This window comes from Carlito syrichta, unplaced genomic scaffold (assembly GCF_000164805.1).
Source record: "Carlito syrichta isolate Samal-C Ts95f unplaced genomic scaffold, Tarsius_syrichta-2.0.1 Scaffold306659, whole genome shotgun sequence".
Classification (NCBI taxonomy): Eukaryota; Metazoa; Chordata; class Mammalia; order Primates; family Tarsiidae; genus Carlito; species Carlito syrichta.
The window spans coordinates 431137-450468 of NW_007250755.1; the positions used below are offsets into that span (position 1 = coordinate 431137).

Below are 19332 nucleotides of genomic sequence, written 5' to 3' on the forward strand. Positions count from 1 at the left end.
ACAAAAATGCATTCCAGATGAAGGAAGGAGTTACACATAAACACCAAACAGAGAAATAAAGGAAAGTATGAGGATGCTGTCATGTCTTAGAGTGGAAAGGACATACAATAAATCCCAGGCAAAAAGTCAAGGCACAAATTTCCAAAACTGGAAAGAAACAACAGTCAGATTTGAGTTCAAAAACTAAAACCTCGAGATGACCCAAAAAAGGACCCATAAATAGAGCTGAAAACATGGGGAGGACTGCCCGGGCAGCAAACAATTCCCAGAAGACAAAATAAGTTGTTCAGTAAGCATAGGAATAATACACACTCATAATCAGAGAGATGCGAATCAAAGAGACTATTGTCTGCCATCTAGCAGAAGGAAGTCAGTCATACTGGCAGAACTGAAAGTCATGACAACAACCTCCAGCCCGGCCAGCATGTGCACAGACTGGTCAAGGCATCTGGGAGAGCACTTTGGTAACATCGGTTGGTCCTAAGTGTGCACCCAGGAGCCTGGAAGTTCCATTTCTAGGAGACGCTCCTACACATATACAGGCATATGCCTTGGGGCAATATTACTGTTTATACGTTTATATTGATGAAACACTGGATGGGCACGAATGCCCACCCCTGGGGGACTGTATCCCATGTAGATTGCTGGGGCCTGATTCTCATCCCTGGTCTCACAAGGAGACACCTTTCCCAGCCACCTTGCGTGGCGAACACATGACAAGTTTATTTTTACTTTTTTTTATTTTAAAGATGTAGGATGCAATTCAGGATTAGGTATCCAAGTAGTCATCGTACAGGTAAAGTTTGGGTCTCCCTTTGGTCCCCACTTAGCCTTTTTTGATCTCAGGTACCCTTATTAATGTTGTGTTCTCCACTTTGCCCCCACCCCAGGAGTTTCCTGATACTGCCAATCCCTTTCTAATAGTATTATGGTGAATGTTCAGGATCTGCTTGTGAGTGAGAACATGTGGTACTCTGGTCTTTGTTTCTGTGACAGATCACTGAGTATGATAGACTCTAAATCCATCCAAGTTGCTGCAAAGTTCCTGTGTTCACATGACATGTTCTAGCCAATGAAACGTGATCCCTCCCCATCTCATCTGGGGTGCCGCCATGAGCTTGGTGCCAGGTCCCCTTAGAGCCAATGGCCCTCCTTCCTGAGGGAAGCCGGCTAGCACAGAGGGTAAACGAGCTGGAGCCCAGAACCCAGTCGGGCCTGGGGAAAAATACAGCCTCTGCCACTCACTAATGTGTGAACTCCGGTAAGTCACTGAGTCCTCCTGGGTCTCAATTCCCTAATCTATAAATTAGGACTAGCAGTTATGGTACCAGTTTTATGTCCTAGGAGGTTAATTGGGGAAAGCCACGTCAGAAGTTTAGCACAGTGTCTGTCTAAACTGTGGCAACACTTCAGCAAACACCAGCTAGTCATGTCAGGGGCACACGTGTACATGCTTGATCCAACCTGCGGCTCACACGTGGTGGAGCCCTGGGGCATGCAGCACTGTGATGGTGTTCTACCCTCTAGGCCTCTACCCTCTAGGCCCTGGTGTTCCACAGACCATCCTGTTTAGAAGGGTGCCACATGGGTGTGGCTAACTTCAGAGCCACATACAGGCTCCGTCCCAGGACATGGGCATGAAGCCTGGCCTTCACCCACAAGGAGAGCCACTTCTCACCCGGCTCTCAGGTCCCCTTTGCTAGATGGCAGACAATAGTCTCTTTGCAAGAACACAGTGGTTCTCCATCACTGCTCCCTGTGTCCTGGCGTGGCTTGGTGTTGACTGTGGCTTCCCATTGACTACTGCTCCCCTGGTCCCCGAGGGCCCCACCCTCTGTGCACGGCTGGCCCAGAAGTGCCCCTGCACTAAGCTTCAGTTCACTGTGCAGCTGCCACGCGGGTTCACTCCAGACTGTACCACTGAGCATCCTTTATTGCCATTTCCAAGGTGAGAAGAGCTCGAGGTGACCCAGAGGAGCCGCCGAAAGACCCCCTTGGGCATCTTCTGCAAGTCTACGCCCACAGTCATGGAGGGAGCAGCATGCCATGACGACCGCTGCCATGACGGACCACTCTCCAGAGTGAGGATGGAGGACAGAGAGACCTTCGTGACCACCTGGCCTGTGGTCCTCATCCCTGCAGCCTCTGCAAGACAAGCCACCCTTCTTCATGTGACTTCAGCCAGAGCACTCTTTACTGAGACAGGCAGAGGGGTCTGTGGCCCAGGCTGGAGGGAATCCCGGGCCCCCAGCCGACGGCAGCCCGCTCTTTCCTTTCAGTCATCGACGACTGTTTATACACTGCAAAGTCAGCCTTTAAGCCCACAGCCAGTCTCATATCATAACAGCCCTCAGGTGTCTGGCTCAGACTTGGCACTTTCCAGCCAACTGTGTGGAAAGCTTCACGGAAGACCAGACGCAGGGTTTTAAAATAAATCACTACAAAACGCTGGCTTCCAGGCCCCGTGGCATACATGCTCCAGAAGGCGTGGGCATGCCCAGACTGCCGCTGAGCACCATTCCTGGCCACGCTGCCTACCTTTCCACATGATTCAGAAGCCCTCTCAGCAGTCATCCCAACACCTACACTTCCAGTTACAGAAAGCTCGCTAATGACTCAGGTAGCCTCTGCTCTTTGTGGACATCATCCATAGGCCACCTTTACACATGCCAACAACGGATTTCCTCTATATCCCTGATAACAGTCAATGACACTGGGGTCCCCTGGTCTTTGTCATGGCCAAGTGAAGTCTTCAGTGATGTCTGGGATCTCTGGTTCTGGCCTCCATACCGTATTCATATGTGTTGCCAAACCAAGGCATCTGGAAAGCCACAATCCTGGTTTGAGAAAGGCTGGCTGGGTGCCAGGTTTCCAGCATGGCAGGGGAGTGAAAGTGGGTGTGGTGCCCTGTAGGGAATGGCGGGAAGGATGCTGGTCCTGGGAGTGGGTAGAGTTTGCAAGCACATGGGGATGGACTTTGAGAAGTATACTGAAGAGAGGTGTGTGTGGAGCCCAGGGCACCAACCAGTGTGATGGAGCTCAGGATAGATTCTGGACCTGGCTTTTGGACAAGTCAATGGTCAATAACTAGAAGAGCAGTGGGTCAGCACAGGCTCCAGGTCCAACTGGCAATGATGACCTTGAAAACTGACCACCATGAGAATGCTAGTGAGAGGCCCAGGAGTGAGCTATATCCCAGACCCCACTAGGACACTTGGACTTTGTCTCTTGTTGAATTGCATTGGATCTGGTGCTGAGTTATCATAGATGGGAGAAGGAAGACTAAGAGAATCAAAAGCCATTCAGGAACCGCCTACAAGGAGCTTGGGACCAAGATGTGCAATTACGTTGTGGTATGGTGAAGACAGGAGGGTGATGGTGTCAGAACTAACCAGCCTAGGATAGCAGTCTAGGAGTAGTTGATTTAAAGTGCCCACCCCGCCCCCACTACATTTTCGTTGTTTTCTTATTTGGGATTGCGTCATCTAGTGATCCAAGACCCACCTCTTAAATGTTATTTATAAAAACCCAAACAAAGGCAACAATTTACGGAGCACTTAGGTATTTTGCATATATTTCACAATGGGCACAATCATAAACAATATCCTCATTTTTTGTGTGAAAATGAAACAGAGATTCAGAGAGGCTAAATAACCCACACTGACGGCGACGGATGGAGCCAAGAGTCAACCTGATCCCAACAACAGGGATCTCACCTGACCGTACTGGACACCTACTTCCAGGTCACGAGCAGGTTAAAAAAAAATCTAAATCAGTGTGTCAAAGAGTTTCCAGTCCAAGGGACAGGTGGGAGGCTGGTTCCCCAATAGCTCTAACCAGCACGGACTATTCAGAGTGTGCAAAGCAAGGAACCTTCCTTTCTGGGGATGGGGTGAGAGACTGGCTGAGGGTAGAGGAGATGGAGCCACCCATTTCTGACTGTCTTTGTCTTTGAGGGGGGACCTGGAGCGGGAAGACTGAAGAACCTGGGCTGCAGCCGTCTCTGAGTTCCAGCCCCCATCCCAGACCAATTCTGCCTGGGACCAGAACCTACACGTTTGACATGAGGACCACCACCTGAGACCACAAAGGCACATTCATAGTAAAGAAGGATCCTACAATCAGGGGCAGACAGCTTTGTTCTGGCTTTTAAAACAGAGAAGACAATAGATTAAATTTTAGCTCACTCCCTTCCTAGTTCTGGAACTTCACACAAATAAATCAGGACTTTGTGAGCCTCAAGGAAAGGTTGACACGAACCAGCGTGCGTTCCCTACGTGTAAGTCAGGCCTCCTGACACTGCTTCTTTCTCTAAAAGTTTATTCGCCTGCAAAGAAAACGAGTGCAGAGAGCAAACCGAGGTTTCCACGAGGGTAACGTTTAAAAGGACACAAACACTTGTGTGCCAAAGGAAGAAATGTTAACTAAATGATCATGCCAGTGCTTGGATTGAAGCTGCTTTGAAAGTAACATCAAAGTAGGGTAGACAACTCTGGTAATAGTAATAAAATAGCTTCCTTTCATCGAATGTGTCCCGTGTGCCAAAGAGCATTCTAAAGGGTCAGCTGCATCATTCCCATGCCCATGCAGTGGGATAGCCATCAATATTGCCCCCACCTTGCTCCATACCTCTGGCAAGAGGCAGAACAAGACTTGAACCTGAGCACACACTCTTCACAATTTCACCAATACTGCTTGTTTGAAAGATGACAATGCTCCCTATTCAAAATAATTTATACACGGAAGAGTAACTTGCCACAAGGCAAGTTTCTGAAGTCATCTTTGTAAATACACCATAGGGGAGACCCAGGTAGGTAGTATTTCTGAGGGGACAACCACAGGCACTGGATGCTTAGTGGCTGACATGTCTGGTTGGAGCCCGCAGTTCTAGCGGCTGCATAACAATAACCCAACCACAAGAAAAATCCAGCACTCGTCTACTGAACCCTGATCTGGGTTGAAGGGGTGTAATGCTGGCAGCCATATTTTGACTTTATGGATACATGTAAGAGATTCCAAAAGGCCAGCCAGGAGCCAGGAGAGTTGGGGGGAAGGGTTAAGATATCGTGTGTTTTGGGAGATGGATAAAACAACAGCTGTCTAGCTGAAAGAAGAGGTTTGAGGAAGGGTGAGACAGTTGTCCTTAACACTAGAACCACCAGTCTACTGAACATGGGTCCTCCGTGGCTGGCCAGTGGCAGGGAGAGGGAAGGAGTGCCCCATCCAGAGTCCAAGAAGTCTCTTCCATACTGACAGGCAGTGGCTGCTAGTCATAGAACGAAACTCCCCTGCACAATACATGAATGCCACCACACATGCTCAGAAAAATAAAAGGGGGGTGGCTGCCTCTGCCTCTCTGGTTGTTGGGGAGAGAAGGCTGATGTCGGGAGGATCTGAGGTGGCCGTACCATGAATGCTAACAGGTATCTCCAAATGTTCTTACGGCATAAAATGCGGAAGCAGACACAGCAGCAGGTGCACCTAGCTGTTAGCTTAAAACTTAGAGCGACACAATTCCTCAGAAGAGTTGTATGCACTTGGGGAAAACAACTATGGAAAGAAATGGTAGATAACAGAAGTGTGAATGCACATTGGCACAGGCAGTGCTGGCCCTTCCTGAGACAGCAGTGACAGTCATAAATAGCTTCCCGGCTACCGTCACGCTCCCTCCTTCTGCATCCAGGTGTATGAACCAGCTACCTGGCAGCACAGACTGGGAGCCCACAGTCAGGCTTGCTTTTAGACTCCTGTCGATCGCTAGGCTTTGTCTGAATTTCACCTCAAGGAAAACACAGACTACTCCCCCTCAGGAAACACAAATGATGTTATGTGTCATGTGCAGCAGGGATCATGTATCATGCATCAGGGTAAAATCCATTCACTGCTTCACCTACAGAATAGGACACCTGGTGTGTCCATCAGAAAGCTGTGGTCAGCAACAGTCAAGCCAACCTGAGCAAAGCAGCCTCCTTTTAGTATATGCAGCCTCCTTTTAGTATATGCAGCCTCCTTTTAGTATATGCAAGTCCTAGATTTAACAGACTGAGCATTTATAAAAACGTCAACTTTTAACACGTATTTAAAATCATTTCCCAAGTGTAGACATGCAGAGAGTCCAGTGAAAACACCGGATGCCTGTCTGTGTGGGGGGCTTGTGGCCCCAGCCTGAAGCGGCAGCCTAGAGATCTCCCCTGGCCAGAGCTCCTGCTAGGTGGGCTGGGGCACCAGTTATGTACCTATCCATGAGACCTTCCATCTCAGGTGAATGGTGCCCACCAGGCACTTTCTTTCTGCCTTAGTTTCTCCCTCTGCATCCCCGAGCTGACTCCGGCTCATTCCTGGTTTCCATTGACTTCTCTCTCCCATCACTGCTCCCAGTCCCAGCTAGTGTTATACCCTGGAGGTCTCGACACTGCTCTGACCCCCCAAGAGTGAAAGTGAACTGGATACCAAGCCAGATCAGGTGGGAGTGATTCTGAAAACTAGTGAGACCCTCCCTGGAATCGCGCAAACACAGAACACACGCACACATTCACGCTCACATCACACTCACGCCTCCTCTTTCTCACATACATATTCACACCCCCTACCCCAGCCTGGCACACGTAGTTCCAGCCTGCGGGAATTCACCCAAAGTCTTTCTCCCCAGAAGTCATGAAGCAGAGGAGAGAAGCATGACCTAATTCTAAAGCAATGTCCTCAAACTTGAGCAGGCTTCGGAATCATCCGAAAGACAGATGGTTACAACGCTGATTGCCGGGCTCCACCCCCAGAATTTCTCATTGGGCAGGTCTAGGGAGGGATTGAGAATATGTATTTCCAGCAAGGTCCCAGGTGACGGGAAGGCTGCTTGCCTGGGACTGCACTTGGAAACCACTGACCTAAAGGAAGCCATCAGCGGGGACCTCATCAAGCCTGGCCCCCGGCAGGACCTGTGCCCAATATTGGTGGGAGAACGCTTATGAGCTGGTGTCCTGGGAGAGTGTCCACAACACCCTGATGGCCACCAGGCCTGGCTGCAGAGGACGCCCGCAGAGGACTTCCTTCTGGTCCTGTCTTCCAAGGCCATTCCCTCCCTCTAAGCCCTGGTGCCCTCTTCCCTATCCATTCAGCTATCCTGGAAACCCTAGGGTCTGGGCTCCCGGAGTGTCACACTCTGGGCAAGCCAACCAAGGGGCACGATCCCTGTGCCACAGGGACCTCCCTCCCCACCCCCTATTGCCCTGTGATGGCTGGTAAGAACTCCCAAGTTTCTGAGGGTGTGGAACTGGAGTCAGACACACACGAGTTTTCCTCCGGTGCCTCACTTACACCCTCCGATTTTATTCTCACCACCTCCGAACTTGAGTTCCAGCACACCCGCTGTTGCCCATGAAGAACAAGTGTTTAAAAGGCTGAGGAGCATGCCCCGGGTCCCACCATCAAGAGCCAAACTCAAAGTCGCTGCTTCTGCCACTCAGCTCCCCTGCCTCTCGGTGTCAGTCAGGAGGGACGACAGGCGGCCTCCAGGGAGCCCCAGAGGGCTGGCTGGCACTGTACCCCTCATCTGAGGGGTTGGCAGGCAGGCTCAGGGGGCGTCATGACCTCTGGAGTCCCTTCTTCCTTCCATTTCTAAGATCAAAACTGCAGAGGACAACCCACTGCATTTGAGGAAGAAACAAAAGAAACAAGACAAGCACTAGCTTGCCTCTGTGATCCATCAAAATTTCCCTCGTGTGGGTGACAGAAAAGGGGTTTTTGTGGTCAGAAATGGAACAAGGTCATTATTTCCACACCAGTCCCACCGCAGAGTATCCCACAGACAGCAATTTTATAAGGTATCATTATCTGTTTTCACCTGCTTCATAAATTCCTCCTTTGCATTTCGTCCCCCTGTAAACTAGAAATCATTTAAAACAGAAGGCGAGCCATGCATGTGCGAGGCCTCACACGACTGTGCATCTCGTGTGTTCCTGGCTGCTCCCTTGGGCCAGCTGACCCCGCCACGCTTCCCGGCCATCTGGCCCTCCTGGCACAGAACCCAGCTTCGTGGGCCGTCGCTCCAGATCAGCTCCCGGTCTCCTCTTGTCCAGGGGAGGCTGGCTTGGTCAACATCTGGGAAGCGTGACCCAGCCTTCTTCTTTATCCCACGGCACACTCTGTCAACGGCAGTCACCTTCAGGCCAAGATGGCTGTGTGATTTGGGCTGCTCCATGCATTCTGCTGTGACGCTCAGGACGGCATCAAGCCTGAACTCCCCCTGACGACGGCACTTTTATTTTCAGATACCCACCATCCTCTCTCTCGCTGGAAGCTTCGCGATCTTCACACTTTCCAGGGATGTAACCACAGCGAGTTCTAACATCGATTGAGAGTTTACTACGAACCAGGCACGGTGCCAGACTCTACAACACTATTTGGCTGAATCCTCACAACAACTCAGAAAGGCATTCATGATGATGAGGTTGTGAGTGCAAAATGACAGAACGTAAGAAAGCCAAGAAACGTGGCCAAGGTCACAGGGAAGGTACGAGATAGCGTCAAGAGTCAGGTGATTGTCTCTGAAGTGCTGGAGCCTGTTTCCAACCACTCCATGCACTTGATGATTCTCTCAGCCTTCCCAGGACCCACTCCAGATGGGGGCACCTTGGGGATGCCAAGATGCCCCAGGAAAACTCAGGGCCTCTGGGCTGTGCCCCAGGGAGCAGTAGGAGGAGGAAGGTGTGGCCTCGTCCACGGCAAAACCCATGCACAGCCAGCTCCTTGGTCATCCAATTTGCAAGCCTCCCTGCTGGCGGGGCTACCCCAGGCCCCAGGCCCCCTTCCCCTTGCTGTGAGTGACTTTTAGCTAATTCCTCATTGAAGGTGATCTCCATGGTCCAACTAGGCTGTCTTCCTTCAGAGAGTTTCATTAGCAGAGAGGGCCAGGGAGTCACCTCTCACCTGCCTCTAGTCATTTCCCCAAGCTCCTGCCTCTTTACCTGGCTTAGGGTAGGGGAAAGAGGCCTCCTCTTGGGTATGGACAAGTGCTAGGCCATGGTGGGCAAGAGATAGCCAGGAACTCAAACAGCAGATCTAAAATTGTAGGCCTGGGCAGACGTGCAGGGAAGAGGGAGAAGCCAGAGGGAGCTGAGCGTCTAGAGCAGCAGGAACAGAACTGTGGATGCAGGATGCCCAGCACTCCATCACCCTTCTCTGGCTTCACCAAGAGCCCACCCAGCTCCTTGGATGCTCTCTGCAGGTGTGACCACATTCCTGCTGAGGGATGACAAAACTCAAACACAAGGTTGATGCACAGGGGCTTCTCAGCAGTCAAGGGATAACTGGCTGTCCCAGTGAATCAAAACAAAAATTAAAAATGCCTGAACAACGCTACAAAAGGTATCATGAAATCTAGATGGGATAAATGAACACTTTTAGCATTACAAAATGCAATGAATACAGAGCTGGGGGCCCTAAGAGATTTTGTGGTTTTTTTTGAGTCGGAGTCTCACTCTGTCGCCCAGACTGGAGTGCAGTGGCATACTCATGGCCACCCAGTTTCAACCTGCTGGGCTTGGGGGATCCTTCCGCCTCAGCCTTCCATGTAGCCGGAACTACAGGTGTGCACTACCATGCTCGGCTAATTTTTGATTTCTTGTAGAGACAAGGTCTTGCCAAGTTGCCCTGGCTGGTCTCGAACCCGCGGGTTCAGGCAATCCACTCACCTCGGCCTCCCAATGTGCTGGGATTACAGGCTGAGCCACCAAGCCTGGCCTCAGGAGATTAAAAGGATTCATTAAAATATGAATTCTTAGTGCATTGGCAAGTTGTAAGTTTCTCTGTACAATTTTCAGTATTGTCAGTAACTGAGTAGACAAAGACAACAGCAGTAAGCTAAACCCCAGGCCCTTCCCAACTTCAAGGCCGTGACCTCCCCTGGCACGGCCTCCCTTTCCCCCCACCCACAGGACCAGCACGATGGAGATGCCCATGGTCCTGTACATCTTAGGGTGATGGGGCTCTCCTTCCTGCCATGGGTACCATACTGCCCAGTAAAGCTGTGACTGTTTCTGGGTGGGACTGATGGAGAACTGCATTTGCAAAGCCAGCAGGCACCTACATGCTCCCGCCTCAGCTGGGCTGGGTCAGGGTGCACTTGCCCTACTCGCCTGCTGAACCAGGCTGTGGTACAGGGCTATGCCTCGCCTCAACAGCTCCAGATATGCTCCTAGTATCTGAAAAATTATTTACTGTGGTGATGTGCGATGCCTTTTTAAGAGAACAGATGGCACCTCCAATTAGAATGCCTTAAAAGGAAACCCTAATGAGATTATAAAAGCCAACAAATTGACTTTTTCATACAGTACTTTCCTGGCACACAATAAATCAAATATATAATGAGGTTCAATAAAATAATAGGACTATTTATACTTGCATTGCCTAGCATGGTGTGGCACCCCAGCCCTGCCCTCTGGATCCCCTCACCAAGCACTTGCCCCTGCAGGCCACGGCGAAAGGCTGGACATTGTGTCCATGAACTGCTCTCAGGACCAGGCACCGTGGCCATACCTGGCAGTGCTTTAGAGATTTCTGATCTGACCCTAGTGTTCCACATCTGGGGGCATAAGAGCACAGAGCTGTGAAAATGGTGTGGCAGTTGTGATGACACACATGGACAAGTCTAGCAGTCACCTCCCTTCTGAGTAATGTGGGGACACTGTGGCAAGACCACAGTAGGTGTTTGTAACCCCGGAGACAGAAAAGAAACACCCGTAAGGGCTTGTTTATTTGTTTGCTTGTTACTTATTTTTAGAAACAGGCTCTCACTATGCTGTCAAGCCTGGACTCAAACTTCTAGACTTGAGTAATCTTCCCACCTCAGACTCCCAAGTGCCTGGGGCAATAGGTGTATGACACCATGCCTGGCTCAGGATTGATTTTAAGAGGACACACTCAGGACATGACTACGTAGAGTGGAGGGAGTGAGGGTGTAGCAAGTACAGACTAGAGTCTTTGGGATGTTCCCATTTTTTCCCAGAAATTGGTCCTGGGGTTCAAGTCCATCAGATCAGATGGCTGGAAGACAAGCCTGAAGAGAGAGAGAGAGAGAGAGAGAGAGAGAGAGAGAGAGACTGAGAGAGAGAGAGAGATGGAGAGAGCTACACTGGGCATTTGGTCATTGGTCTACTTTGTCTAGGCACCCATCTCCAGGGACTGGCTGAACATTCAGGTGTGTCTGTGGAAGTCGGAGGCTGGGAGGCCCAGACTTCTGTTCACAGAGAGAGCCTGGCCAGTGAGGGGGCTCATGAGCAAAAGCGGCAGGGCTGTTGTTCAGGAGGGAAGCCGTGAGATGCTGGGCATGTGCTCTGACAATCATGGAAATCGGTCTTTGGTCTGGATACCCAGGCAGCAGCAATTCAGCATTCCTAAGCAGCTTCTAAGGAAGTACATGAAACAATGCTTTGCAGGCTCATGGAAGGCTCCCCAGGGGGACTTCAGAAACCGGTGGAGGAAACACCACAACAGAAAGACAGGAACTCTAGTCAGTGAAAATAGAATCATTTTTGTTAATATCAACCCACCAGAGAGGGAGATCTGGGGAAAATCGGTTTACAAGGGGATGAGCTTTTCCTCAGTTCAAATCTATAAGCATTGATCGAGCTCAGGAACTTTATCTAGGAGATTCGTCCGTCCCTCCTCTTTACCCAGCAAAGGTTATATGTGAGACAAGGCTAGAATTAAGAAATTCTTCGACTCAGAGTCCAGTCACTTTTTCTGTTCATCAGACTGCAGGTATGTATGAAGCACTCCTCTGTGGTCTTCTATACTGGGGGTAGATGGGGGGATCTGGTCCAAAGGGGCATAAGGAAAGATCCCCACTCACAGCAAGCCAGGCAGCAGCACAAATGAAGAAGAAAGTTTGAGCATCATTAGATGCTAACCTGGAGCACCGACCCCGAATATAATGGGAATCTCGAGAAGAGATATGGTCCCTATTTCAGGGCTGTCATACTTGGGGAGCAGAAAAAGTTCTCTAAAGTACTGTGCATTGATGGTAGCCATTCCTGCCTCCAACGATTATGGGGTAAGGGAATATTGGGAGAAAATTCTCCCCTCCCTCATCTCTACCCAGAAAATGGAGTTGCCTTTCCCCACTTTGGCAGGATAACTGCTCTTCTCTTTACAGCAGGTGAGGGGAGGGTAGCTGTAGCTGACGCATTAGCCCCGGTCCCTGCAATTTCTGCCTTGGAGATGCACTCTGCAGTCAGTTCTGGTCTTGTCATTTGACGGGGGCACAGATGCTGCATGCTGCTGGGTACTGGAAGGGACACACAAGAACCTTCATTCGGTCACTGAGAAAAAGCCAAGGACAGAAAAAAGGGGGCACTAATAAAACAATGAGAGAGCTGAGGGATGTCTGGTTACAAAGACAGAGGAATCCCAGTGAAGATTCTCTGCTGTAGGGACCAGAAGGGCTTCTTGGTGGAGGTGACTGGAAGAGTGACTAGCTGTTGCAATATCCTAATGGATCTTGATTTTGCACCCAAAAGACTCTCCGTGTTGGCTTCTGCCCTCCCGGAAGAAAGAGTGTACTCTTGGCCCTGTGGTAATGAGCAAGGAGAATGGCCCTGCAACCCCAGCGAGGAGCTGTCCGTTTCAGCACCACGGCAGGTATTTCTGCTTTGCTCTCTGCAATTCCAGGATGGTGTCTTCGCGTCTCCACACCCCTCACCCCCATACTGTCAGGAAACAGAACTCCCCAGCCCAGCCCAAAGCCCTTACTAGACACTTACTGGTGCACGCCACTTCTGGGGGGTCAAAGTCCGCTCGGTAATAGCCAGTCCGGCAGGTGCAGATGGGAGACGCTTCTGCAGGGGAGCGGCTGTTGGAGGGGCAGTGGGAGCAGCCTTCCGCTTCCTGGCTAGCCTTGAACGTCCCTGCAGGACAGGCTGGAATACAAAGAGACCACGAGAATTAATGGAGGAGGAGCAGCCAGAAACTCGCCCACAGAATTGGAAAATATTCCCTTCTAAATAAAGGACATCAAGATGTCCCCTCTCACCAAGTATCTCAGATTGAGGAAACACCCATGTAGTACTTGTAATTCTTCAAAAATCCTTTATGAAATATACCTTCCCGGTACCAACGGCCTCTCTCATTCAAACAATATGAATAATAATTCTTCAGTTTCAGGTGTGTCAAGAGATTTAATTGAGAAAATGAATCTAACACGTAGCTCAGTTCCAGGGACATAAGTGCTCTATGAATGGTTACTCTCTCTCGCTTTGATCTGCAGAATCCAGGGTGTATCCAGAGCCACTCACCAAAGGCATCTTCCCTTATAGCCTCAGGTGGAAAAGGGTCCTGTTGGTGTGGACGGGACCCACAGTTCTTAAATGCCCCATTGTAACCCATGGGAGGGACACTGGGATGTGTGAATACATGTCTGCTCTATAGGAAAGACTGACATTCACAATGATTCTTTGAAAATAAAGTGATTTCAAGGTTACTGCCTCAACAACAGCATTCGCCCTTAATTGCATTGTGATATGCTTGTTGGGGGGTGGTGCAAGAAAAGGCTGGCTTTGCAGACAGGGGACCAGAGAATGTGTCATGCACTTTGTGTCATCTACATGCACACGGCAGTGAGGAGGGCTGGGTGTACCGGATACAGCCTGATGCCCACAGGAAGAGCCCTCCCATGTGGGGCCCCTCCTCCCAGATCTCCCTGGGATCAACCTATGATGAGTGACACTCTGACTCCTGGCTGGTCCTCGGGCTTTGACCGGATCTCACCCATGGAGACCTTTGAGTCTAGACATCTTGTCTCCCCCTCACTGATCCCTCCACAGGTTGACCTTGCCTGCCCAACTTGCCCGGAAGCCCCTTCTAGTCACCTCACCCCCCACTTTTCCTGTCCCCATGAAACCTGCTGTGGCCCACCCTCCTTTGAGACCAGGTAAAACTTTCCAGTGAGTCAGCTTGCTTGGCTTTCTTGCATACCTCACTCATTTATCCAACAAACACTTACTGAGCCTCTCCTGAGAGCCTAGCCCAGGGAATCAGAAAATTGAGCCTGCTTTCAAGGAGTTCTTGATCCAGGGTAGTTAGACAATTACAATACAAGGTGATCATTGTGGGATGGAACTACCACTGTAATGGCTTCTACTTATACAACACTCATCTTCCCAAATATATCGTTCCCTCTTGGAAAGCGCAAGAGCACTCTTTAATAATCACGGTAGCCGCCATCTGTTAACATGTCGTGTTAAGTGCTTCCCATGCATTACTCTATGGGGTAGCTATCATTATCTCCATTTTGCTAATGAGGAAACCGGGACAAGGAGAGGTTAAAAAAGTTCCCCGGAATCACACAGTGGGAGAAATGATGGTGATGACACACATATAAGCAATCTGAAACATATTCTGCTTTTCTGCCAAGACTAGAAGGAAGAATGGGTTCCTGTGCTGTGAGAATTTCCTCATCCCATTGCTCACTCAAAGCGAAGCCAGGGCTTCCATTTCCCTGGACCTGTTCTGTGGTGGGAACCCATGGCAGGCGGGAAACAATCTGTGAAATACAACGTTCGGGAAGGAACGATTCAAATATGTTCCATGGAATCCAAGTTCTTTGGGCTAGCATCTATTACCAAAGGTTGCTGTGGTTAGATATCTTGAAATGTGAATTTAAAAAGTTAATCTCATTTTTTTATCAAAGAATTTCCCAGAAGTTTGGAAAACGCTGTTTTTTTTGCCAAGAAGTCCTGCTTTGCAGAGCGTCTCCCTGGAACGTGGAGCCCACTGGGGTAAATGCAGTTTCCCAGGTGTTGGGGAACAGCCATTTCTGCTACGACCTATGCAAAAATGGGCCACCTGCTGACCCTACTCTGCATATTCAAAGGAAACTTCTCCCTAGAAAGGAGAAAAAAAAAAAGAACTAAATGGAATCTTTATTAAAAAATAAAAGGGGAAACACTTGCTGCGTGCAGTGGCTCACACTATCATCCCAGCACTTTGGGAGGTGGAGGCAAGAAGATTGCCTGAGCTTTGAAACCAGCCCGGGCAACTTGGCGAGACCGCGTCTCTACAATAGATCAAAAAATTAGCTGGGCGTGGTGGTGCGTGCCTGTGGTTCTGGTTCCAGCTACTTGGAAGGCTGAGGCAGAAGGATCACCTGAGCCCAGCATGTTGAGGCTGCGGTGGCCGCGAGCTTGCCACTGCACTCCAGCCTAGGTGACAGACTAAGACTCTGACTAAAAAAAGTGAGATGGGGAGCACTGAATGACAAGCCCAAGCTATCCTAAAATGTGACTTCCACGTCCACCTTTCCACGTCCTCTCAGGGCAGCCTCCCTGTCCATCTTTCTCTCTCTCTCCTTTTCTTCTTTCCATGTTTCTCCTCGTCTCCTGTGAGGAGCACCTGGCCCTTTCCATGGTAAGGTCCCAGCACTCCTGGCCCCACTCGTTCTGCAGAGAAGGAAAACAGAGGACCCCCAGGCCTGTGCTACCCAGACTGGGCAGAGCTGCTCCCGGGGGGGGGGAAGGGAGGGACGGACAGCTCAAACAGTCATATTTGTTCCCTGCCACACTGTAATTTTCTTAATGTATCCGTCCAAGAAGAACAAGATGTTTTCCCTTTCTTTTCCACACCTAAGAGCCTCCTCACTTTACATTTAGTAAGCTAACAGCATCAACACTCATCCTGATGGCCCCATGTGGCAGAGACATGTGGCAAGTGCCTCCCCTGAGATTCAGATAGAGGAAAGCAGCACTGGGTGACAAAATCTCTGACCTCCAAGGTGGCCCTGGGGGAGGAAACGGAGGTGAGGAAGACTAAGCTGGACTGTTGAGAGAGAAGCTCAGAGAAGGTTTGGAAAAGTAGTCCCAGGAGGGCCCCTGATTCCATCCTCCCCAGAGAAATGAGCTCTGGGCAGCGGCCAGGCAGTCCTTGGTCTGACTCCCGGCTCTGCTGGCTCCTAGCTGGGTGACCGCAGGCAAGTTATGTAATCCCTAAGAGCCTCAGTTTGCTCATCTGTATAAAAGTCTGTGACAAAGATCCTTTAACTTCTCACCATAACTCCCAAAGTCATTAGAATTTAATAAGTTCAACTATGACATGTTGCTAGCATCGGTGTGTGCTAAGTAATGCTAATTCCTCTCTACCCCAACTTACCTACTACCTTTAAAAGAAAAGTTTTCTTTGCAGGGACTTTCAGAATTCAGGGTCAGAATGTAAATTTGGAGTTCCAGAGCAGGGAAATAAGTCCTGGAACCAAAGGGAAGACTATGTTTCTGCAAAGATTACTTCAGTTTTGTATAATGGGGGAATCATTATATCTGTAAAAAAACATATCACCTATAATTACAAAATGGATGAATCTCCTTAATAGTGCAGATTTCATAACTTAATATCTTAACAAAATATGTCTAGGCATTCCTTGATTTATAAAAGAAGCAGTATCCCTATGCTCATTAATGAAACTTTTAGATTGTAACTTGTAAGCACACTTGGGCTACATTTTTCTCATAGAATTCATGCTTTAAACTATGGTTAAAGTGTCAGACTAATCCACAAAGTCTTTTTAATTCATCTTGAATCAGATGCCACTAGTAAGAAGTAAAAGCTAATAATATCGTTCTTTTACTAGAAATGTAGCCTAGGAAAATAAATAAGAAAACTATTCTGCCATGTGAGAAAAAGCAGCGCTAACTGGGGGTGATACATGGAGTTTCTGGGCAGATGCTGGCAAGGAACGTACAGGTCAAGGGAAGCAAATGTAAATGGACTTTGGAGCCAGGTCAGACACTTAACCACAAAAAGCAACTGTGAGTCACACCGTGCAGAATGGTGGGAACTCGGGCAGCCCGGAGACTGCACACCTGACTAACGTCTCTGTGGTTTCAAAATATAATTATTAAGTCCTGTGATAGCCTAACCAAACACATGTCACCGATTTCAAGCAATGTTGAGGTGGCTAATGTATTTCTTTCCTTTTAATATCATTTCACAACTCAGGGGGTCTCCTCGTGTTACGGGATTGTGGTCTGCATGCTTACTACGGTTACAAGCCTCCTCATTTGACACACATTGATCAAGTCTCTACCCCTAGCCAGGCCCATGCTAGGGGAATGAGTGGAGTGCAGAGGTGGCGACAGACCCAGGGAGGTTACCTTCCTGCTGGGGGAGGCCCAGGTGGACCACTGCTTCCCCAGCAGCGCCGTCTGTGCTGTGCTTGTGAGTGCACAGGGTACCAGTCAGACGCGTGTCTTTTGGGGATTCATCTTGGTAAGATGAGTGCTTTTCTCGTGATGGCTCAGAGGCGAGATTCAGAAGGAGAGGGAAAGACAAAGCAGGAAGAGAAGAGGTGGAAGAACAGGAGAAGCAGGAAGGGGGAATTAACTCAGAAAGTGCCCGGCCTCATGGCGAGAGCGGCATTACTATTCCAGGGCAGGTGAAAGAGAGGGGCTGCCTGAATGCTGCTGTGTGTTCACATGCTGCATTTGTCAGCTGGACACCTGTAACCCGGAGGGCTGTGTGTTTCTGACACCAGTGCTGCCTACAAATGCTTTGTTTCCTTAAGAAAAGGGGTTTTCTTCCTTCCAGGGTAAGTGATCACAGTGCAGACAGAAGACCCAGAAGCTCACAGAGCAGAGACTTCGGGAAGGCACCTTCCATATAGCCCTCTCTCCCTGCCACTGACCAGCAAGGGGGAGAAGACCAGACCATCCCACCCCAGCCCCAAGCATGTGCGCATTCTCCATCCAAGAGGCCAAACACACCACATTTCTCTCCCGCTTCAAGCGCCAAGAGACCGGCACACGTCACCTCTGGCTGGTACCCAGAAGGGCACCTTGAAACACCCACCCAACTTCTCAGAGCTTCATCGATGTAACAAATGACCTGCTGCTTCCGGTGCTCTCCAGAACGCCCCGCCCCTCCCGTCTCTGCACACAGACTGCCAGCGACACTGAATCCATCACCCATGGTACTATTACTTTATAAAGAAACAGATTAAGTGTCTCATAAACAGTGCGGTGATTGAGATAATGGAAGGCGCTGCTTGTCCCCATCTGCGGCATCGGGTTATGAAGCATTTCCAAGCAGCCAGGAAGAGGAAATTAATAGAAGCAAGAGGGAATAACCACTTTTATGCAATTTCCTCAGGAGATAGCAGACCAGCTAATCTTTATTCGAGCCCTTTAACCTGTCACTCAGCACTCACCAGAGCCTCTTTAGCGCTCGCGATTTTTCTTGATATCGAAAGAAGATAAAACGAAAAACCTCAAAACATCACTTTAGAATTTCCAAATGTGGAGGGTGCACGTTGCCTCTGCCCCTCCTCCCTCACACGAGGCCTCCGCTAACGACATTTTCATGCAGCAGACATGTGGGAAAGCTTAACGATTCCCAGCGCCCGGTCCGAGGGTCAGCGCCACACCGCGGGAAGGAAATCTCTCCGTGCATTTTAAATGGGATTCTTCCCTCCGCCGCCACCTTCTGTCCTTGTTCTTTCTTTTTAATAATCCGATTACTTCTTCTGATCTAATTTTTTTCCCCAAATGAGTTTTCAAAGGTTCATGCCAATGAATATTCATCCCCTGCTTAAGAAGCGGGTGCCTTTTTCTCGAGGCAGGTGCCGCTCAGCAGCTGGCTGGGGAAGTCGGCCTGCCTCGCGGGTGGCAGGGAAGGGCCGGGCGCATGCTCCAGGCCAGGAAGGAAGAGGCTCGCAGCCCAGAGCTAGTGGATCCTAACCCCCTCCCCTTTATCTCACACTTCGGGCCCACTCTGTGAGAGGGAGGCGGACAAACCTCTCTCAGCGGCTACGAAGAACTGCAGGATGGGTGTGGTGGCGGTGGGTGAGAAATCCCTGTGGACCAGGCACGTGGCTCGCATAGCTCCTCCCGCAGGACATGTGGCCCCCTCTTGGGCCTGGTATTTAAAGTCGCTCCTGTGGCTGAATGTCCCCATCACCTTCACATCACTGGTGGCTGACATCATGGGTTTCTGGCTCTGAAACTGCAGGCATGAGCCTCCCTGGAAGGAGATGTCCTGAGGTCCCTGTGCTGGGATGCTTCTGTCTACTCTCAAAAGCAGTCTCTGGTTTTCCAGAATGGGTCTGGCTGAACAACCCCAGGACATTCCATTGGAAGCCAAGGCCCTTTGGGAGCTCCCGATTCCCTTTAAATTCATGGCAATATGTTGAGAAAATTGATTGCAAAGAAGTACTTTCCAGGTACCCACTCATCCATGCACTTACTCACCCACCCATTCACCCACCCATCCATCCACCCATCTATGCACTTACCCACTCACCCATTCACCCACCCATCCATCCGTCCACCCATTGATGCACCCACCCACCCATTCACA

General features: G+C 49.8%; 1 protein-coding gene across 1 annotated transcript in view; it reads right to left on the reverse strand.

The window, feature by feature from the left end:
* The window catches only part of EPHB1 (EPH receptor B1), a 311624-nt gene that overhangs the window by 132035 nt on the left and 160257 nt on the right, over window positions 1-19332 (reverse strand). The window contains exon 3 of the mRNA XM_021715103.1: window positions 12756-12911. Within this exon, the coding sequence (XP_021570778.1) occupies window positions 12756-12911 (156 nt within the window). The remainder of the gene's footprint in view (window positions 1-12755; window positions 12912-19332) is intronic.